The sequence below is a fragment of the Lentinus tigrinus genome (assembly GCF_003813185.1).
Source record: "Lentinus tigrinus ALCF2SS1-7 unplaced genomic scaffold L226scaffold_39, whole genome shotgun sequence".
In the NCBI taxonomy this organism is placed as follows: domain Eukaryota; kingdom Fungi; phylum Basidiomycota; class Agaricomycetes; order Polyporales; family Polyporaceae; genus Lentinus; species Lentinus tigrinus.
In genome coordinates, this window is record NW_027137948.1 from 159,646 (window position 1) to 177,070 (window position 17,425).

The window sequence follows — 17,425 nt, forward strand, 5'->3', positions numbered from 1 at the left end:
CCGGGTCCTATTTTTGAGCATCACCTAGAGTCGCCTCACCTGCTCCATGTCAAGCGACCAAGAAAGCGAAGTATGCGGCCGTCCGATGCTCTGCTGCCTGCGATATACTGACTACTGAACACTTTTCTAGATCGAAGGCCTCGCCCGGAGTGAAGGAACAAGTCAAACTGCAGACGCGCCACACTCCGTACACGTCCAGCTGTCCGCTACTAGTCAGAAGCGCGATGAAGACCCTTGGTTCTTGAGCCTCGCACACCACATCGGCAATATCTTCCTCTCTGCTCTCGTTCTCATGAAGGTCCCACTGTCATTCCTCGTGGCTTTGACCATCACCGTGTCAATGTTCCACAGTGCAGGCGCGCACTTCATGGCCGTGGCCCAGTCAAGCGCTTGCCAACATCAGCAAAATCTCCAAACACTTCCGAGGATTCCTGTGCTTGCAAAGTGCCGGGCCGGATTGCACGCAATTGCAAAGGAATCTAATTTCAACAATTCTGCGCAAGGCGTCCTGGAAATTGCAGTGAATTCTGATAAGATTGTAAGGGCTTGGAATCAGCGGAATTCAAATATCCGGAGGTCCGACGCTTATCGATCTTTGTTGTTTGTTTGCTGATTTTGAGCTCCGACCTGATCTTTATCACCACGGACTCGGACGTCTCGAGGTGTCATCGTTCTTCTCCCTTCTTCCTTCACCTTGTATGCGCAACTGGAAGCCCGCAAGAGCCACCTGCCTGCCTGCCCACCAACTTGCATCTCGGCTTAGAGGCCACGAATGTGTGGGACTACAAGATCACAAGGAACCCGGACTCTGTGCCTACACCTGCGCCACTGTGAGACTTCGTCCTTACCATGCTCTTGTGCCCTGCCCGCTTCCACGTCCGCTGTCCAAGTTCAAACGTCTTCACACGGCTCCCTCCTTGCTTATTGTCGCTTGACTGCCTCTCGCCTGTACGCTGGACTCTGGAGGTCTGCCGCTAATGCGTCGTTGCCACGTGCTCATAGCTAGACTGGGGCTCCCGTCTTGAACTGCTTGCGTGCTCCTGCGAGCTCTTGCTTGCCTGTTGCTTGATGCTTGTATGCGCCTGGACTAGTAACCCCCCCCCCACCTCCGCGCGCCTCTCTCCCCTTTCTCTCGTAGATGGTGCCATTGTTGTGTTAGCCTGTTACTTACTGATGTATATGTGTATTGCTCGTGTTACATAATCAATAAATAACATTTCCACCTGTCTACTTGTGTGATCATTCTCGTCTTAACGATGTCCCGTTCATTCTAGGGGATTGCAATCAATTCCAACCGCTAATCCTTGAGAAACGCTCTCATATCCTGAGCTATTCTATGTGAATGCAATGCAATTCTGCGAGATTGCAAGGAGATTGCGCAGATTCCAATTTTGGGGGAAGGTCAGCGCACGCGCTTCCAATCCCTCGCACAAAGATTCCATGGATTTTTGTGATTGTATTCGAATTGCCTTCATTGCATGCGCTTGCGCGCTCTAAGAGATTTTGCTGATGAATATCCTGTGATCTCCTTGCTCCCCTTCTGCCCCGCCCCCAACACCTCGCCGATGTACGTACCCACGGAGAGTGGTTCGGAAGCCCTTTCTCGATTGGAGTGCCATCATCACCCTCTTGATGGGTTTGTGACAAGCTCAGAGCATTTGGATATGGTCAACCACGTGCAGCACGCGGAACTAGCTGTTCGTGACCTCATCGCCATGGTCAAGTCCAGTAACCTCACTGCCAAGGATGCGCTAGCACACAGCCTGACAGAGTTCATGGAGGGATCTCGGGCTGCCGCTCGCGACCTGCAAATGTTCTCGTCGAAGCTTCACGGGACGGTCAATAGGTCCGTCGGTTCCTTGTTGTTCCCTCGCCCTCCTGACTTAGGCTAACATGATGTCACAGTATATCCGCCTTCAACGCGTATATGAACCAGGCGATGGAATCTTCGGGTTTAATCGGCAACGCGGGCTCTGTGAACGGGCTCGATGTAGACGTTCTCTGAACGTATCATGCTTCGTTCTCTTGGTTCACCACCGCACTTTCGGGGCTTAGGGAGGACGCAGGCGAAGTGTCAATTCAACAGGAAGCACTGGAAGTATACCTCACCAACGTCCACAGCCTCTGCTTGCAGGAGGAGTTCGAGACTGCCGGAGCCCTGGACGATCTGCTGTGGCAGCTCTGGACCCACCTCAGCGGCAATCGCCACAAGATGCGCGATCTCAAGCACCGGGAGTCAGTCTTAAAGAGCCTGCGTCAGTACAGGGTTCTCGCAGCAACTTACGTCGCCAATGCCTTGCATGGTTTGACCGCGGTAGACTCTCAGCTCTCTGACCTCCGAGACCGCCTCAGCGACGCTTCGCCGAGCGGAGCGGCTGAAATCCCGATCACGGTTCACTTGGATGGGATCGACAGAAGTCTTGCTCGTTTGAAGGGACGGCTTGGGATGGAAGAAGAGCAGACGCACGCTGCGAAGGAAGTCCGTGTCTTGGAGGAGAAGAATTCAGATTGATTGCGCATCTTCGACGCATGTACAGTAGCTTCCCTACGTTATAACTCGTCCATGATTACTGCTAGCTCGTGACGCACAACTAAGAGGCCTCCGAATGCAACCACAGTGACTACGATCAAGATGAACTAAAACGCTCTGGTTACAACATGCGAGAGGGAGGTATATAGGTGGCCACACACCATAGGGACCCCGTAAGAGCATCGTCGAGCCTTGCGGGGTGAGTCTGAGCCTAATTATGTTCGGGTAAGACAATGCGACCAACTTGATACACTTATCATACTCACGGGCCATCCAGATCACAACTGTAGACTCTTCATCAGAATTGCTCCCACCTGTGGCAAGCAGGAATCGGTCGAGCGCGGTATTGTAGTTAGCCTGGTCGTGAATGTGAGACACTGTCGGAAAATACGGAGGGGGACAGTGAGACGCACGGCGATAGCCAGAATCGTGTCGTACACTGCAAGAAGCATTCAGTTTGAAAGAACACCCCGGTTGCATTGTGAACTCATGTTTGGGGGTGAAAGTCTGATGAACTCGCTTGTTCTGAACATTCCAGAGGGTGGCGCGCCCAATTGTCGAACCACCGAGAAGCGCGCGCCCGCCATGGACGAGGAGGACTGGAACGGTCCGCGATCCATCGGACTCATCCGCAAACGACATGACACAATCGCCCGTGTCCAGATCGTATAAGTCGAAACCCGCGCCCATGATGGTCAATGCTATGATCGAACCTTTGGGGGACATGCTCGAACCACCACTTGAACGTGTGTCAGATTCGAAGAACGGCGAGGTCACTAGAGCACCCACATATCACTGAGGGTGAGCACCTGCAGCCGATTCCAGTCATATGAATTGTAGATACTGCAAGAAATGAGCTGTGAAGTTTAGACGCAGGCATACCACTTACATTATACCGTGGTGCATGTATGAGATCGCGACCACAGAGTGGTGGACTCTGGTCTTAGTCCAGTGAATTCCCATAACGATGAAGTCTGCGTCGGCGTTCTTTGAATCTGTCGGGGGACCGTTCAAGTCACCGACGTGTTTCCATTCGCCTATGAACGAATATGTCCGGTTATTCACCCAATGAATGGCTCGAGACGTACCATGGTTGAGTTGTTTCCACACGCTTACTTCGGCGTGTGCCCCGGATACGAGTCGGGCATCTTTAGCAGCAAGACGTTCAACAGGATACCCATGGGCCCAGGACCCTGTTACCTCCGATATATCCTTTAATGCAGGTCAGCGAATGGTCAACCATATGATATCGGTACTCACGGCATCGAATCTGAGCATGGCAATGTAGCCGTCGCTCGACCCGCAGAGGACAGTATCCTCGCGCCCGGGAAGCCACTCTAGAGATAAAAAGGGATAACGGCTCCCGGTGTATGTGTGTAATAGCTTGCTATCAGCGACGCGCCATATGTAGACCTTCGGATCCTCGATCCCAGCAGTGGCGATGTATGTGCCTTCAGGACTGAACGCGACCGCAGAGACTCCTCCCAAAAGACCACGCTGCAGCCTGCCAACCTCTTCGTACCTGAGAGACATGTTGAGGAGGAGGATGGAATGTGTTCGGAGCGAGCGAGATACGCGCCATCGCGGATATTCATCGTGACCAAGAACAAAGCAAGGTGTAGGCGCCAGCCTCCGCGTGCTGCGGCCCAAGAGACACGGCGCTCTCTTTCAACTCTTCGCCGTCACTATCCACAGCTCGCCACTAGGCTCGTGGCAACTACTCGTCCATGCACATAGCTACTACATGTTCTTTCGAAAAGCAAGTGGACAAGGAAACTCCTCGGATACATTCGAGGACAGATTTGTGTACGAAACTCAGGCACCGGCCTTACCCCCAAGTACGCCTACCACCGCACTGCAGGTTCCAACCTCCTTGTCTGACCTCGAGACAGAGCGAAAAGCAAGACCACGGACGCGTGATACCGAGGATTCCAAGCCAGAAGCCGACTCCGCGCTTTCTGCATCCAAAGTGCGCCGTGTGTCGCCACATGGAACTGGTCGCAGGTTGTGGCTCAGCCGTGTGGTGCGGCTGCTCGGAGCGTTGATCTCCGTCACTTGCGTCGCCATTATTGCTCTAGGCAACGTAGCCTCACGACACCCAGGCATGGGCACGGATCCCCCTACTGCTCCAGAAGTCTCGTCATCCTACGACCGTTTGCCGAAGACCGACACGCCGGTTCCTCCAGAACTCGAGGCCTACGTCCAGCGTGTGGTTTCCGCTGCTTTGCGTGATCCCGTTGGCAGACGAGAATACGCGCTCTTCCAGGACGGCGCGGCAGTGATCCCACAGCTTACTCATCCTCCGCTCAGGACGTCTGGACTTGGTTCCGCACCTTCCGTGGCTGAGGCTACTGCTCCAGAGGCCGCATTGAGCGATGACCTTCGTGTGGGTGCATGCTGGCTCATCCATGGTAGCTCCGGTCAACTCGGCATCGGACTGCATGCGTTCATCTCCCCCACTCATGCCACCATCGAACACATTCCTCTCGAGATCACAGCCGACATTGGACAAGCTCCGCGGAAGATGCTCCTGTGGGGTTTGGTTGAAGGCGAGCGAAATGTAGCCCTCTATCACGACATCATGGCGCGCGGCGAACGTCTTCACGCGGCCGCTCCAGGGCGAGCCACTCCTCCGAGACACGGAAACCAGCTCTTCGTAACGCTGGCCAGCTTCGACTACAACATATTCGCGCCATTCCACATTCAAACATTCCCAATCAGCTCGGCAGCCGTCGAGGAAGGCCTCTACTTCGGCGTGGTAGTCTTGGAGATCCTGGACAATTGGGGTGGAAAGGACACATGTCTCTATCGGGTTCGAGTGCATGGTAACAAGGTTGTCCTATGATCATATGTATATAATCTAGTTCGCGACGCGTCCCCCTTGAACGGAGTCGTGATGTACCTGCCGATGTCTGAGTTGAGCGTCAATCGGGCCAAACAGCTGTACACAATACTGACGCATCAGCGCGCTTTGGTCAGTGGCCACCGATGAGACAATGAAAGCCAGGGTCAAGAGTATGCTGGCGAGACATGGGATCCGTTCCTTACCTCACTTTGGCACAATGACTCTGTTATGTCATCGTCCCGCCATGGTCGACTCTCCTACTATCCATGACCATGAGCCACCCTACCGCTCCCCCAGCCACTACCCCAGCCACTAACGTTCCACCCGAAGGGCTCTTCTCCACGGTTCTTCAAGATGGGCCCTTTGAAACTGTGAGTGTCCTGGACGGCAAGAAGCGACCTGCCGCGGGCCCAAGTATCCACAAGGCAGTGCGCAACACGAAGCAAGTTCGTCAATCGCGCAAGAAAGCGAACGTCAACCCCCTCAGCATGGGTTCCTACTTCAAGGTACGCTCCTCTCTGGTACGCCTCACGCTCGTATGCTCAACGTTAGTTCAGAATGCAATCAGAGAGGATTCGGATGCACGCCGGGAGCGACTTGCAGCAGACCAAGCTTCCACAAGCTCTTCGGAGGCAGAGGCGGAGGACGAGCCATCCAAGAGGAAGAGGCACTCGAGAGAAACTCCTCTGCACGGAACTCGCGCATCCGTGCGCACGGCGGCGCGTTCTAGGGTGTCGGTAGCCTCGTCGAGCACAGCTTCCCGCGCGACGCTCCCTCAGCCGACTATGGTCCCTGGGCGCGCTCCGCCTCCTGCTGTGGTGCCTCAGCCCTCCGCGGTTCCCCCGCCCATCGCGCCTCCTCCGCCCGTCGCGCCTCCTCCGCCCGTCGCGGTTCATCAGTCCGTCGCGGCTCCTCCGCCCGCCGCGGTTCCCCAGCCCGCCGCGGTTCCCCAGCCCGTCGCGGTGATGGAACACGTTGATCCCGCGGTGATGCCTCAGCTGGACTCGATTCCTCAGCCCGTCCCCTCTCTTCAACCCGTTGAGCCGCTTCAGCCCATCAATATCGCCCAAACGCCGCAGTCGGCGCCGCAGGCAACCACAGCGCCACTACAGCAAGTCCCTTTGCATCTCGTCCGACCCACGCTGCTGCCAGCTTCCCTAATGGAGTTCTTGCGTGGTCTATACTATGAGGAGCGGAATCAGCTTTTGACCGAAGACGGCATACGGAGCTTGTGGACAGCTCTGGATGACATACGTCGTGCACGCATCGTCGATCTCTATGGCAAAAGTGCAGCTCAAGCGCAATTACAAGCAAGTGACGATGCATTCTCAGCTAAGCTCAAGGCCAATCCCTCGAAGGGCTCCTTCCACTCGCAAGCGGCCCAGAGGACAGCCGTCAGCTCAGAATTGCAACCCATCTGCCCTGTACAACCACCGTCCGCCACGGCGTTACAATTCGTTAGGCATAATTCGGCAGCGAGTGTGCACTCTGAGGGCTCGCAAGAATCAGGGTCTACTGAGAAAAGGGCAGAGGTCTCCAGGAGCTCCTCGTTCGTCAGTGCACAAGGGACAGTGCGCACTCTTGGTTCCGAGGACGAAGACATGGAAGAGATGGTATGTCTTGGAATTCGAGTTTGTCGCTTTGTTCTGATCACTCTTCTATGGCGCAGACGTTCGACGAAGAAAACGGTCGCATCATAGTGGCAGAGAAAGGCAAGGTGGGCATGCAGACGTTGTTGGATACTGCCCATCACTGACAACTTCACAGGGAAGAGCCGTGAACATGGACGTTGTGGACGACTCAGTGTATCCCGACCATGGAACGCAACATATGGAATTTGATGGACCTCAAGGCATGAGTTTCAATGAAGGTGACCGAACCACTCCGACTCCGCGGCCCGTTGAAGTATGTACCTTCTTCTGCCTCCAAGTTCCTCTCGTCGTCCTAACCCTGCCATTCTTCCCGCCAGATTGACACCGACGAGCCGGCCATCAATGTCACCACTGGGGATCCCGAGCTCATGCTCATATTTCTACGCAAATTAGACGGACTGAACAAGATCGTTCACGACCAAACGGAGTTCATACGTCAACTCAATGCAGACAACCGTACCTTCCAGTACGTGAATTTCTGAACGAATACATCAGTTACGCTGACTGTTTGATAGAGCAGCTATGTTGGAAGAGCTGCGAACGATGCGTAGTCAGGGAGGTTTGGGTCATCATGCCACCACGCAAGCCACTCCTGAACACGCGTTGCCGCGTGCAGCGGCTGCTATCCAGAAGGCTATGGAACGCTCTGCTAAGGCACGTGGACAAGAAGTCACCATGACCCCGGATGCCATCGAGAAGGTGCACAGGGCCCGCCAGATCGTGAGTAACCCGAATATCATTCCCACTCGTACTACTCACTAACCTTGTTGAAGTCGAGGATGCATGCACACATGCGGACGCTCTTGCAAATGAACGACACCACTGACCTACTCGTCCTGCACCCCATGCTCACGGACGCGCAGGAAGCCGCTTACAAGGCCGGAGACAAGACGTTTGCTTGTACCTCAGATAATTTCCATATCAACTTCATTCGCGGATGGAAAAGTTTCGCCCTGAACAAACACGCGAGGTTGGTCCTCATTCGCACCTTCCAGAGGAAGGCCGAAGGAGGGGCTTTCGCCATGTATCCCCCGCCCGCAATGATGCTGACCGATGAGTTCCTCGGCGAGCTGATTGATCAGTATATGGTGACGCTCCGACGCGCATATCGCGCTGCAATGAAGCCAACGTCAGAGGATCAGCAGGCCGAGATCAGACGCCGCGCGGCGAGGAACGCTCGGATGGGCACCGTAAGAGCTATGTATTGTTCCTCAAAGATGTGTGCTGACGGAAGTTCGCAGCTGTACAAATCTCGCCTCTATGTCATTGTGCATATGGGGTATGGCCGGCACTCCATCCTCTTCGCGCGGATGGTTGCCTGCAATATGAGCGGCGACGAGACCGACGGCGACGAAGTCAAGCATCCTCCTTCCTACCGGATCGTTATCGCCGAATGGCAGAGCTTGGAGCTGCGCCTCTTCCTGTGGGCCTTGGACGCGAAGTATATCGGCCACTGGGAGAAACCACCGAAGCAGCGGCGCAGCAGAGGGAATCCTCCTCGAACACGCGACGTGCGCGACGAGAGCAAGACCGTCCCTGGGATAGCTCCATGTCGCCTATGGCGGAATTGCTACAACTCCGAATGGCTCGAGAAGCTCGAAGATTGGGAGATCGAACTCCTGGAGATAGTCAACGAGGACTACGACTTCACTTTGGATCCTCCTGCCGCTGCTACCGATTCTCAGCAGAAAAAAGGGAGAAAGAGTGCAGCGTCGGTGGCTGCTGGACCATCTAGCCGTTGACTGCGTCGCGCGTCCGATTGGTATGTGTATCATATTGCTATATGACGACTCCCATATTGTACTGTTTTGTTATCCTCGATGACCACTTCATTTTTGATGCCCCTTTCCTGTGAGTCTATGCAACGACTCTCGGTGAGCATGGACGACAGCTATCCCCCGTGTCCCTGTCAACATGTCGGCGATGCAGCCAGTACTAGGTGCCCAGCTGCTGACCAGTGAAAGCTCTAAGTCCCACCCCGACTCTGAAACGCTCTCGTTCGCCATCCTCCTCTTCAACCGCCATAGGTCCTGAGTTTCCTCACCCCGCAAATCGACGGCGAGGCCATGTTCGAAATAATTGTTCGCTACGCGACCAAATTTGCTGGTATGGCGATGGACCCCTACAACACGTCACCCAGTCCATCGTTCGTGCCGCCATCTGGTGCGATGCCCCCCCGTGCACAGTCGGCGGTCGACCGCCGCTCTGTATCTACTGACGCCATCATCCCGACCTCCTACCGCAGCATGTGCCACTCCATCACAGCGCCTCCGTTGCCTAATTCGGAGTGGGCGCCCGGTGTTTAAAATAACCTATCTGGGCCACTTACACCTACGAGACTCGTCACGTGGACGCTAATGCTCTACACTTGCAGACCCTCCGAGATGCTCACGAACCGACCCCGCTTACACGTCTACGCTGCACGGCCTGGCACACCGCGACAAAGGCTTTGCGGCACACACACATCAAGGACGGCACGAATCCTCGTGACTTCGTTGCCAGAACAGCACGAAGACATACGAGCTCGATGAGTCGCTCACGGTCTCGTTCGACTGCATTAACAAGATAGACAACATACTACTTCATCGCCCAGACACCGATAAGTGTTATTTAACTTCGTTACTTGTATATACTTGCGCGGAAACTAACCCGGCAGGGCGTCTAGTCCATTCGACCATAAGTCTCGCACTGAGAGGCTGCGGCAGGCAGCTCTCTCTCTCTCTCTCTCTTCTCTCTCTCTTCTCTCTCTCTCTCTCTCTCTACCACCACACCGCCCCAGCACTCCTCGCATCTCCCCTCCGACTCCCCTCCGATGGCGCGTAACACAGGGAGGAAGGAGAGGAAGGAGTGGGAGAGGAAGGAGAGGAAGGAGAGGAAGGAGAGGAAAGAGAGGGAGGAGAGGAAAGAGACGTCGGCGAGCGCAAGGGACAAGTCGGTAAGTGCCCTCGCAGTGCGTCACCGTCCTGCCGCTCATCGTCGTCGCCGCCGCGTTCTCTCTCCCGCCGTAACCCCTCACGCGCACCCCACACACGTCCCCTCGGATGCCGCAGTGCTCCCTGAGCACCGAGGACAAGGCGGTAAGTGATATTCGCCTCACCTCGCGTACCCGGCGCTCACTGGCAGCATCGTCGCCGCCGTGTACCGCGGCACAGTTCTTCGACATGCTCTTCCACACCAAGAAGGGCCCTCGGGATGACCTCGCTTGGGACGACTTCCTCAGGGTACGTTGCCGCGCATCTTCCAATGCCCCCGTCCTCATTTCCGCAGGCCATGGGGAACCTTGGCTTCTCCCAGGGCAACGGCGGCAGGACGTCGGGCTCGGGGCGGAAGTTCACTGCCCCCGAGCGCGTGGGGAAGGGGAAGTGGGAGGGGACCAGGACGATGAGGCTTGACACCGTAAGTTGCAGCGTACCGCACACCGACGTTCGTACTAACACACACGTTGATAGCCTCATGGTGCTCGCGACGGCGTACTTCGCGCCAGCGATCAAATCGAGTAAGTTGATCCCATCCCACTCGAACCCCTGCCGCTAATGCGACCCCAAGTCTTGCGGAGCGCCTCAATGCGCACTTCGACCTCGAGGACTACGTCGCGAGGATGCCTGTGGTAGGCGAACAGCCTGTTCAACAGGCTGTTCAAGAGCCTGCTGCCGACGAGTAGAATACTCGAACATCAATTGCGTCATGTATAATGTACTATAGAATTTTCGATTGGAATGTTTGACTACTGCTACAGAACATACATGAGGGACATGCGGCACAGGAATCGGAAAATGCAATCGCCACGAAGATCTGCCGGCGTGCCTGTGAGTGTCGGTGGGCGCCCTCGTTCCTGACGGTCTCGGCTCCGAAGTCCTTGCCACGTGCCAAACACTTACATAGACCCTTCAACTTCAAGCGTTCTCTAACACTCTTCCGACCAGACGACACCACGCAGCACGACGCCGCGCCACAAATGCGCCTGGCTCCGCACCACGTAGAACAGCGCACACCCGACCACCAGACGACACCACGCAGCACGACGCCGCGCCACCAGTGCGCCTGGCTCCGCACCGCGTAGATCGGCGCACAGTAGCGACACAGATACAAAGCAAGCCAGGAGACCAGGTGAGTCTCGCGCCATCATTCGATGCACTACAAAACATACTGACAAAGGTGGACTACGTCTCGTTCAGACAATCAAAGCGTGATTCCAGCATGTCTCCCTGTCGTGCATCTTCTCCCCTATCCCACCGCACTCCTCCAAATTCCAAATCGTCTCTGCTCGCATACGACACACCCATGCTCTCCCCATCCCCCTCAGGCGGCAAGTGTTCCCTACGCCCGGCCCAGTAGACCCAGACGACGTCTTCCAGTCTCCTATCCGCGCATACAGCCTCTTCGTCCAACGCTCGCCTCAACAACTGCCCGATTCCTCCATGTCCATCGATGATGAGAACGATCTGGGTCCGTCTCCCTCGTCCTCCCAATTTATTCCATCATCATCACCGGCTCTACCGACGCCGCGGCGGACGCCCGTTTTGTCCGTCAAGCACCTCAACGAAGCCGCGACCCTGTTCACAACCGCTCACGTCGGCACAAAGCGCAAACCAACTCCCATATGTACAACACCCTCTCGTAGCCATCAGTGACGCACTTGATTTCGCATTATGAGGACACCAGTGTGAAGGCAGCGCCACCCGCATCGCGCAGAATGGCGCACATTCCATGACCACATGACACCGTGTCCTTGGCTCCGCACCGCGAACAACAGGGCGCATCTGCACCACGTAGCACGACGCCGCGCCTTTCGTCACGCGCGAACTCGGGCCCATCGCCACTACGCAGCACGACATCGCGCGCTTAGCTCCGTACCGCGCAGAATGACACGACACCGCACACTTGGCTCCGCCGCGCAGAGAGGCGTACATTCGACGACTATACTCTTGGCTCCGCACAGCGCGCAATGGGGCCCATCGACACCACGCAGTACGACATCGCGCCCTTGGCTCCGTACCGCGCAGAATGACACGACGCCGCACACTTGGCTCCGTACCGCGCAGAACGACACAACGCTGCACACTCGGCTCCGCACCGTGCAGAACAAGACGACGCCGCACACTTGGCTCCGCACCGCGCAGAAAGGCGTCCATTTGATGACCACACGACACCGCGCTCTTGGCTCCGCACAGCGCGCAACGGGGCGCATCGACACCACGCAGTACGACATCGCGCCCTTGGCTCCATACCGCGCAGAACGACACGACGCCGCGCACTTGGCTCCGCGCCGCGCAGAAAGGCGTACATTCGACAACCACACGACACCCCGCTCTTGGCTCCTCATCACTTAGAATGGCGCATATTCAGCGCACGACCAAATAACACCGCGCAGAAGGGACGGAACTACGCGGAGGCGCGTTGCCACGCTGAAGCTCCACGAAGAATCTCTCTCGAGCAGACGAATATGTACAGCAGGAACACTTGTAAGTATGTGCTGTCGCGTCGACCTGCGTGTGGTTCTGCAAGTCTGGATGGTCCTCGGGGAGCTCCCGGGGCGCCGGGATGCGATAGTCATGCTATAGGCTAGAGTGAAGGTAGCCCGTAACAACCTTTTGGATAGCCTACTACATGATGTGATGGGTAACGTATCGACCGACCGCTATCAGCCTATAGATCGAGATTATCAGTAAAGTATAACACGGTGCGCTAAGCGGGTCAACAGCCATGTTATTGTAAGCCAAAAGGACAAACAATAGACAAGTGTTATAGTTTGCCTACAACATCGCTATAGCCCGGCTATAATTGCGCTATTGACCGAGTCTAAAGCCGTGTTATAGGCAGTCAATAGCCAGTCAACATCGCTTGGTATAGACTCAGGCTAAAGGCAAGCGATAGCTGTGTGATAGGTTATCCATCACACCGTGCTGTAGGACGGCTATCACATCACTATAACACTACTCCAAAGGCTGCCTATCAACCCTTTATAGCCCCATTCTGTAGTCGGGTGGAAGGTGTCCTATTAACACCGTGCGATAAGTGTGCAATAGGGGCGTTATAGGCTACATCAGAAGTCGCCAAAACTGCTGTCGCGCTGGGAGGCGCTGAGGGAGCTGGAGGCGCTGGCCGCGAGAACGTCAACTTGTGCGGCCTGCTGAATGATGACAAGCTGGATTGACAGCTCGAAAGTTGGTACGCATGCGCATATGGGTATCTACTCACCATATACGTATTCGCTTGTCCAGGTTGTCATCGGTTGAGAAGCAATTGGACGCACACTTTGACCTCTGGTAACACCTCTTCTTGACCTGTATCAGTTGATCTAACATAGTTCATGACGTGAAAACTTCACAGAGCATACCTTGTAAACCTCTCAACATGTGTATTAATTGTGTCGGCCACAAGAATGCGTTTATGCAAGTCAGCAGACGTGAACATGGACAAGCCAGCTTCTGGCGCTTGTTCATGCTGTCAGACTAGCGCGCTGGCTGTGCTGAACCGCGCTGTGGGCGCTGCCTCAGCCTCCACAGCAGTTTTGGCGACTTCTGATGTACCAATCGCATTGTGTTATATGATACTAATATTCTTGTTGTAGGCTACCTTCATTCTCGCCTATGACATGACTATTGCATCCTGCACAATGGGGCAGCGCTTGCAGTGAGAAGCGAGCGACGTTCAAGCCGCGGTCATGTGATGAAGGACTTGCGACGCGTCGTCTACTTACGCGGGATTTCCGACGTCGTTTGTCTAGTTCCGCGAGCGTTGGTGCTGTCTAGCCTGGTTATTCGACCTGGCCCTTGCTGTCTCCGGACGCTGTTCTCAGGCAGAATGGACAGCAAGGTCATCATTCGTAGGCTGAGCCATCCCTCATATCCAAGTGATGCACATCGACTCTAACAAATCATAGAACTCCTACTCTGTAGCTGTAACATCGACGACGTGACGGAACGGAGGGAGGCTAGACATCCGTGCTGGGGAGGTGAGCCAAAATATCTGCGGTGGTGACACCAGGGAAGATCTCCAACGCGTCGACCTCACACAGGGTGTTGTTCGTCGGAAGCTGCACAAAGCGCTACATCAGCCTCAACCCGCGCTACGTCCTAGTATACGCAGCCACTTACCGTTCCGTTTGCCATATACCCAGAGAACAAGCTTCTCATGCACGTCGACGGCTCTGCGAGAGTCGAGTGCTGCGATATGTTCCCGGTGATGAGTCACACTCGTCCTAACGGCAGACCAGCAATGGATGAACACGCACCCCGAACCCGTTCTGCTTGACCAGCACTGCGCTATCGCCGAGCTGACGCGCAACTTCCTCTGCACTCGGGAGCGGCGTGATCGGGTCATACTGCACGCGCCATCCAGGTCAACTCAAGCTAACGTCTCGGATATACCAGCTGAAGAACGGAGTCGGACTTACCACGTTTGAAGCGACGATGATCTTGTTCGCGAGCTTCTTGTTGAACGGGCCCTGGTACCGCTCGACCGCCCGGACAGGCCAATACGCGCACAGATAGTCCGGGGCGGGCCAGTACGTGCCGACTGTGCGTTGCAAAGAGGTGGGTCGTGTGTAAGCAACGTTCGCTCAGGCTGCGAGCATTGAGCAAGGAGCGAAGTGCGGCTTACACAGATGCGAGATGTTCCGCGCGTTGTTGATTATACCCTTGAACTGCTCTTCCATGGTCACACCTTGCAGGTCAATTGCGTCCCCGCAGGAGATGGCGTGGATGCTGTATGAAGGGGAGTCGTTCGAGGTAGTGCGCCCAAGCAATCTGCAGGTATTGTAAACGCAGGTTCAGCTATGAAGTCTTCGGGCGACATTGGAGAGAACGCACCGGTTCCGACGGACGAAGCGATCCGACCGCTTCGTCAGAGACACGTTCGCACCGGGAGCCTCCCCCTTGATCGTCTCCACAATCTGTGTGAAGTTCTCCTTCATGTAGCGGCCCCAGTCCGCAGTCGCATACATCTCAGCAAAGAACTCCACTGCAGTAACCGGTTGTCCCGAGGGCCCGAGCAACATCAGCAGACGGTCCAATCCCCTCGCGTACCGGGGACGACGCACCTCGGAACTGCCCCGACGTGAGCGGGACAGACGCGTTGACCAGAGTAGCATCGTGCGCAGCTTTGATGAGCGCCTGGACCTTCGCGTCGATGTCGAGCGGTCCGTCGCCTTCTGAGGCGGCGGGGCAGCCAGATGGGCCTGCGAGTGCACACCCGGTGAGGAGGCCCTTGTACACGTTGTCGGAGGAGGCGAACTGGTGCGAGAAGTGCTGATTCCCAGAGGGAGAACATGAGTGACAGTGCGAGTGTGCGACGGTCGAAGATGGGAACGCACTTCGGATGGCTTCTCGGTGGCGAAGGTGACGGGGTTGACGATGCCGTCGAGCATCACTCTCCCGACGCGCTGCACCGATACCAGTCAGTCAGCCATGAGTTTCGGAAAGTGGGAACATGTCTTACTTCCGGGAACACTGGTACACAGAGAGTATCTCAGCCGTAGCCTTCGGTGATGACAATAGTCTACTCACTATTCACGAACCAAGAGCCAATGAGGGACCCATAGGATATGCCGTAGTAGTTGATCGGGGTATCAGGGCCGTCAATCGCGTTCGCGATAGAGACCATGTCGCGGACCGCGGCGGAAGTCCCGATGTACTTGAGGTACTTGCCGGTGGGCGCGTTCAGGCACTTCTGGCCAAGCTCCTCGTACTTCTTCTGTATCACCGGAGCCTGTGTGAAAAGTGCGCTGACGTCCGCCGGGTCGGTGAAGTTCCCGGTCTCCTCGATTCCAGTGAGCTCGATCGTCCCGTTGAAGAAGGTGAGGTACTCTTCGAGACTGTCGAAGCAGAAAATCTCGCCGGGTCTAGGGATACACATCGTGAGCAACATGCGAAGTGAAAACGCTGAGGGAGAGATAACACAAACGTAGTGAGGGTACCGACACCGCGTGGATCCCAGGTGATGATGTCGTATACGCCGCCAGTCACTGCGAGCAGAACGTCCTTGAATCCAGGTATGCCAAGCTCTGCGACACCAGAGTCGCCAGGTCCACCTGCAGTGCTCTAAGTATCAGCAAGATTGTCCACCTCTACTTAGACTATCGAAAGACTGACCAGGGTTGAAGAAGACGGATCCGCGGCGCTCCCCTGTTGCGTTGGCCTTGGCAAGAGCGAGCCGCGCGTTACCGACGGACGGATCCTGGTAGTCCAGAGGAACTTCTAGGAATCCGCATGACAGCGACGGTTCGGACACAACGGATGGGTCGCAGGGTCCCCACTCGATAGTAGAGTCACCCTGCGAGACGAATTATCAGTCGGGTATATCTTCTAGGACGCGGTCAGGACGACGTACGTGCTGAGACGGAGCGGCGTGTGACGACCTGCTGGCGAGGAAGAGAGCGAGTATTGAAGATATCTTGTAGTGCAGCATCCTCGAGTAGCCAGGAACTGACGATGTTCTCCGGGACGTTCGTGGAGGTTTATATCTTGCCTTCATGTCTTAGCCGTCTTAGCAGAACCATGAATTGAATGGTTGCTTGGTAGAGGCTACGCTCTCAGACGGTGTCCGAGGATTGACGGTCATGTGGAGCGACCATGAGAGTAGAGTCAGGTTTTCTACGGCCCCGATTCTTGCCGGCCAGAACGGCACCTGCTGAGCGGATAATATGAGTGTCAGTTTGGGCGGCTCGCTGAGCCAAGACACCTCGCGTCGCCTGGACATCGCTCAGCTGTATATACTGCGTGACAGCTTTGCTATGCAGCCGGTGATACCTGCATGTAATTGACGGCATTTACACGCCGAAGAGCAATTTCAAGCGCAAGCGAACGAACTAGTAACACGGCGCGATGCACAGTGCCGAAAGCACTGCAGAAAGCTATGTCACCTCGTGGACTGCGCTATACAAGACGCAACATACCTGACAAATAGAAGGACACTTAACTCGCGCACTGGTCTCAGTAGCACCGGAATAGCTTGCATAGCTGTGAGCGTACAAAACAAACCTACCTCCTAGACTGGTGCGTCCCGAGTTCAGAGAATGCTGGAAGGTAATATTATCAGTGAGATAACCCCTACATAACGCTGTTTCATTTAGTAGTATTGGAGAGTCGGGAGCGTGGGGACGAAAGTGGTGAACTTGTTCAGCATCCCGTACACATACTCTCGAGCACAAGCTTGAAGCGTTTTGCCACATTTGAGGCCGCTGCAACGAAGAACGATACAGAGTCTAGCGATAAGTAGGTTAAGGTATAGTTGTCGGTGAGGACCTCCGAGTCACCATCAACTGTCCCCAGCGCCTGATGACTAATTAGGGAGAGAAACAGATAAGATTAGATGAGGAGATATGCGCGTCGGGTCTCTCCGGCTCCCGGTTCGAGTTCTTAGTTTCACGTCTCCTCCTAACTTCCAAGGTCTTCATGA

At 55.5% G+C, this 17,425-nt stretch overlaps 6 protein-coding genes across 6 annotated transcripts; 4 read left to right on the forward strand and 2 right to left on the reverse strand.

Moving 5' to 3' along the window:
* Positions 1–1,478: 1,478 nt before the first annotated feature.
* L226DRAFT_547844 (uncharacterized protein) lies at positions 1,479–2,512 on the forward strand (the record flags this gene model as incomplete). Its single annotated transcript, XM_067682530.1, has 3 exons — positions 1,479–1,846; positions 1,906–1,990; positions 2,060–2,512. The coding sequence occupies 3 exons, from the start codon at positions 1,479–1,481 to the stop codon at positions 2,510–2,512; spliced, it is 906 nt and encodes a 301-aa protein (XP_067530806.1).
* Positions 2,513–3,055: 543 nt separating this feature from the next.
* Positions 3,056–4,063, reverse strand: L226DRAFT_470546 (WD40 repeat-like protein; the record flags this gene model as incomplete). Its single annotated transcript, XM_067676312.1, has 4 exons — positions 3,056–3,269; positions 3,320–3,373; positions 3,420–3,742; positions 3,791–4,063. Coding segments are annotated over 4 exons (864 nt in total), but the record flags the coding sequence as incomplete, so codon positions are not given.
* A 571-nt stretch (positions 4,064–4,634) lies between these two features.
* Positions 4,635–5,375, forward strand: L226DRAFT_470550 (uncharacterized protein; the record flags this gene model as incomplete). Its single annotated transcript, XM_067676314.1, has 1 exon — positions 4,635–5,375. One exon carries the CDS (start codon positions 4,635–4,637, stop codon positions 5,373–5,375), a length of 741 nt encoding a protein of 246 aa, XP_067530808.1.
* Positions 5,376–8,244: 2,869 nt separating this feature from the next.
* On the forward strand, positions 8,245–8,769 carry L226DRAFT_470548 (uncharacterized protein; the record flags this gene model as incomplete). The annotated part of the gene is made up of 1 exon (XM_067676313.1): positions 8,245–8,769. The coding sequence occupies one exon, from the start codon at positions 8,245–8,247 to the stop codon at positions 8,767–8,769; it is 525 nt and encodes a 174-aa protein (XP_067530809.1).
* Positions 8,770–9,839: 1,070 nt separating this feature from the next.
* Positions 9,840–10,688, forward strand: L226DRAFT_526092 (uncharacterized protein; the record flags this gene model as incomplete). The annotated part of the gene is made up of 6 exons (XM_067679029.1): positions 9,840–9,962; positions 10,078–10,104; positions 10,180–10,248; positions 10,295–10,423; positions 10,477–10,523; positions 10,574–10,688. 6 exons carry the CDS (start codon positions 9,840–9,842, stop codon positions 10,686–10,688), a joined length of 510 nt encoding a protein of 169 aa, XP_067530810.1.
* A 3,119-nt stretch (positions 10,689–13,807) lies between these two features.
* On the reverse strand, positions 13,808–16,644 carry L226DRAFT_539084 (uncharacterized protein). Its single transcript, XM_067681625.1, has 13 exons — positions 16,358–16,644; positions 16,120–16,300; positions 15,932–16,058; positions 15,535–15,869; positions 15,467–15,477; positions 15,342–15,410; positions 15,069–15,276; positions 14,839–14,989; positions 14,630–14,775; positions 14,424–14,545; positions 14,262–14,351; positions 14,125–14,193; positions 13,808–14,063 (listed from the first exon to the last, which is right to left on the reverse strand). The coding sequence occupies exons 1-13, from the start codon at positions 16,433–16,435 to the stop codon at positions 13,962–13,964; spliced, it is 1,689 nt and encodes a 562-aa protein (XP_067530811.1). The 5' UTR covers positions 16,436–16,644; the 3' UTR covers positions 13,808–13,961.
* Positions 16,645–17,425: the final 781 nt, after the last annotated feature.

Excerpts from the sequence above, each read along its gene's own strand:
- L226DRAFT_539084 (XM_067681625.1), bottom strand. The coding sequence starts at position 16,435 with ATGCTGCACTACAAGATATCTTCAATACTCGCTCTCTTCCTCGCCAGC. Across the intron at positions 15,870-15,931 it reads GGTGTCGGTACCCTCACTAC|ACCCGGCGAGATTTTCTGCT; the intron begins GTTTGTGTTATC and ends GTGTATCCCTAG. Across the intron at positions 14,352-14,423 it reads TCATCGTCGCTTCAAACGTG|TATGACCCGATCACGCCGCT; the intron begins GTAAGTCCGACT and ends TGGCGCGTGCAG.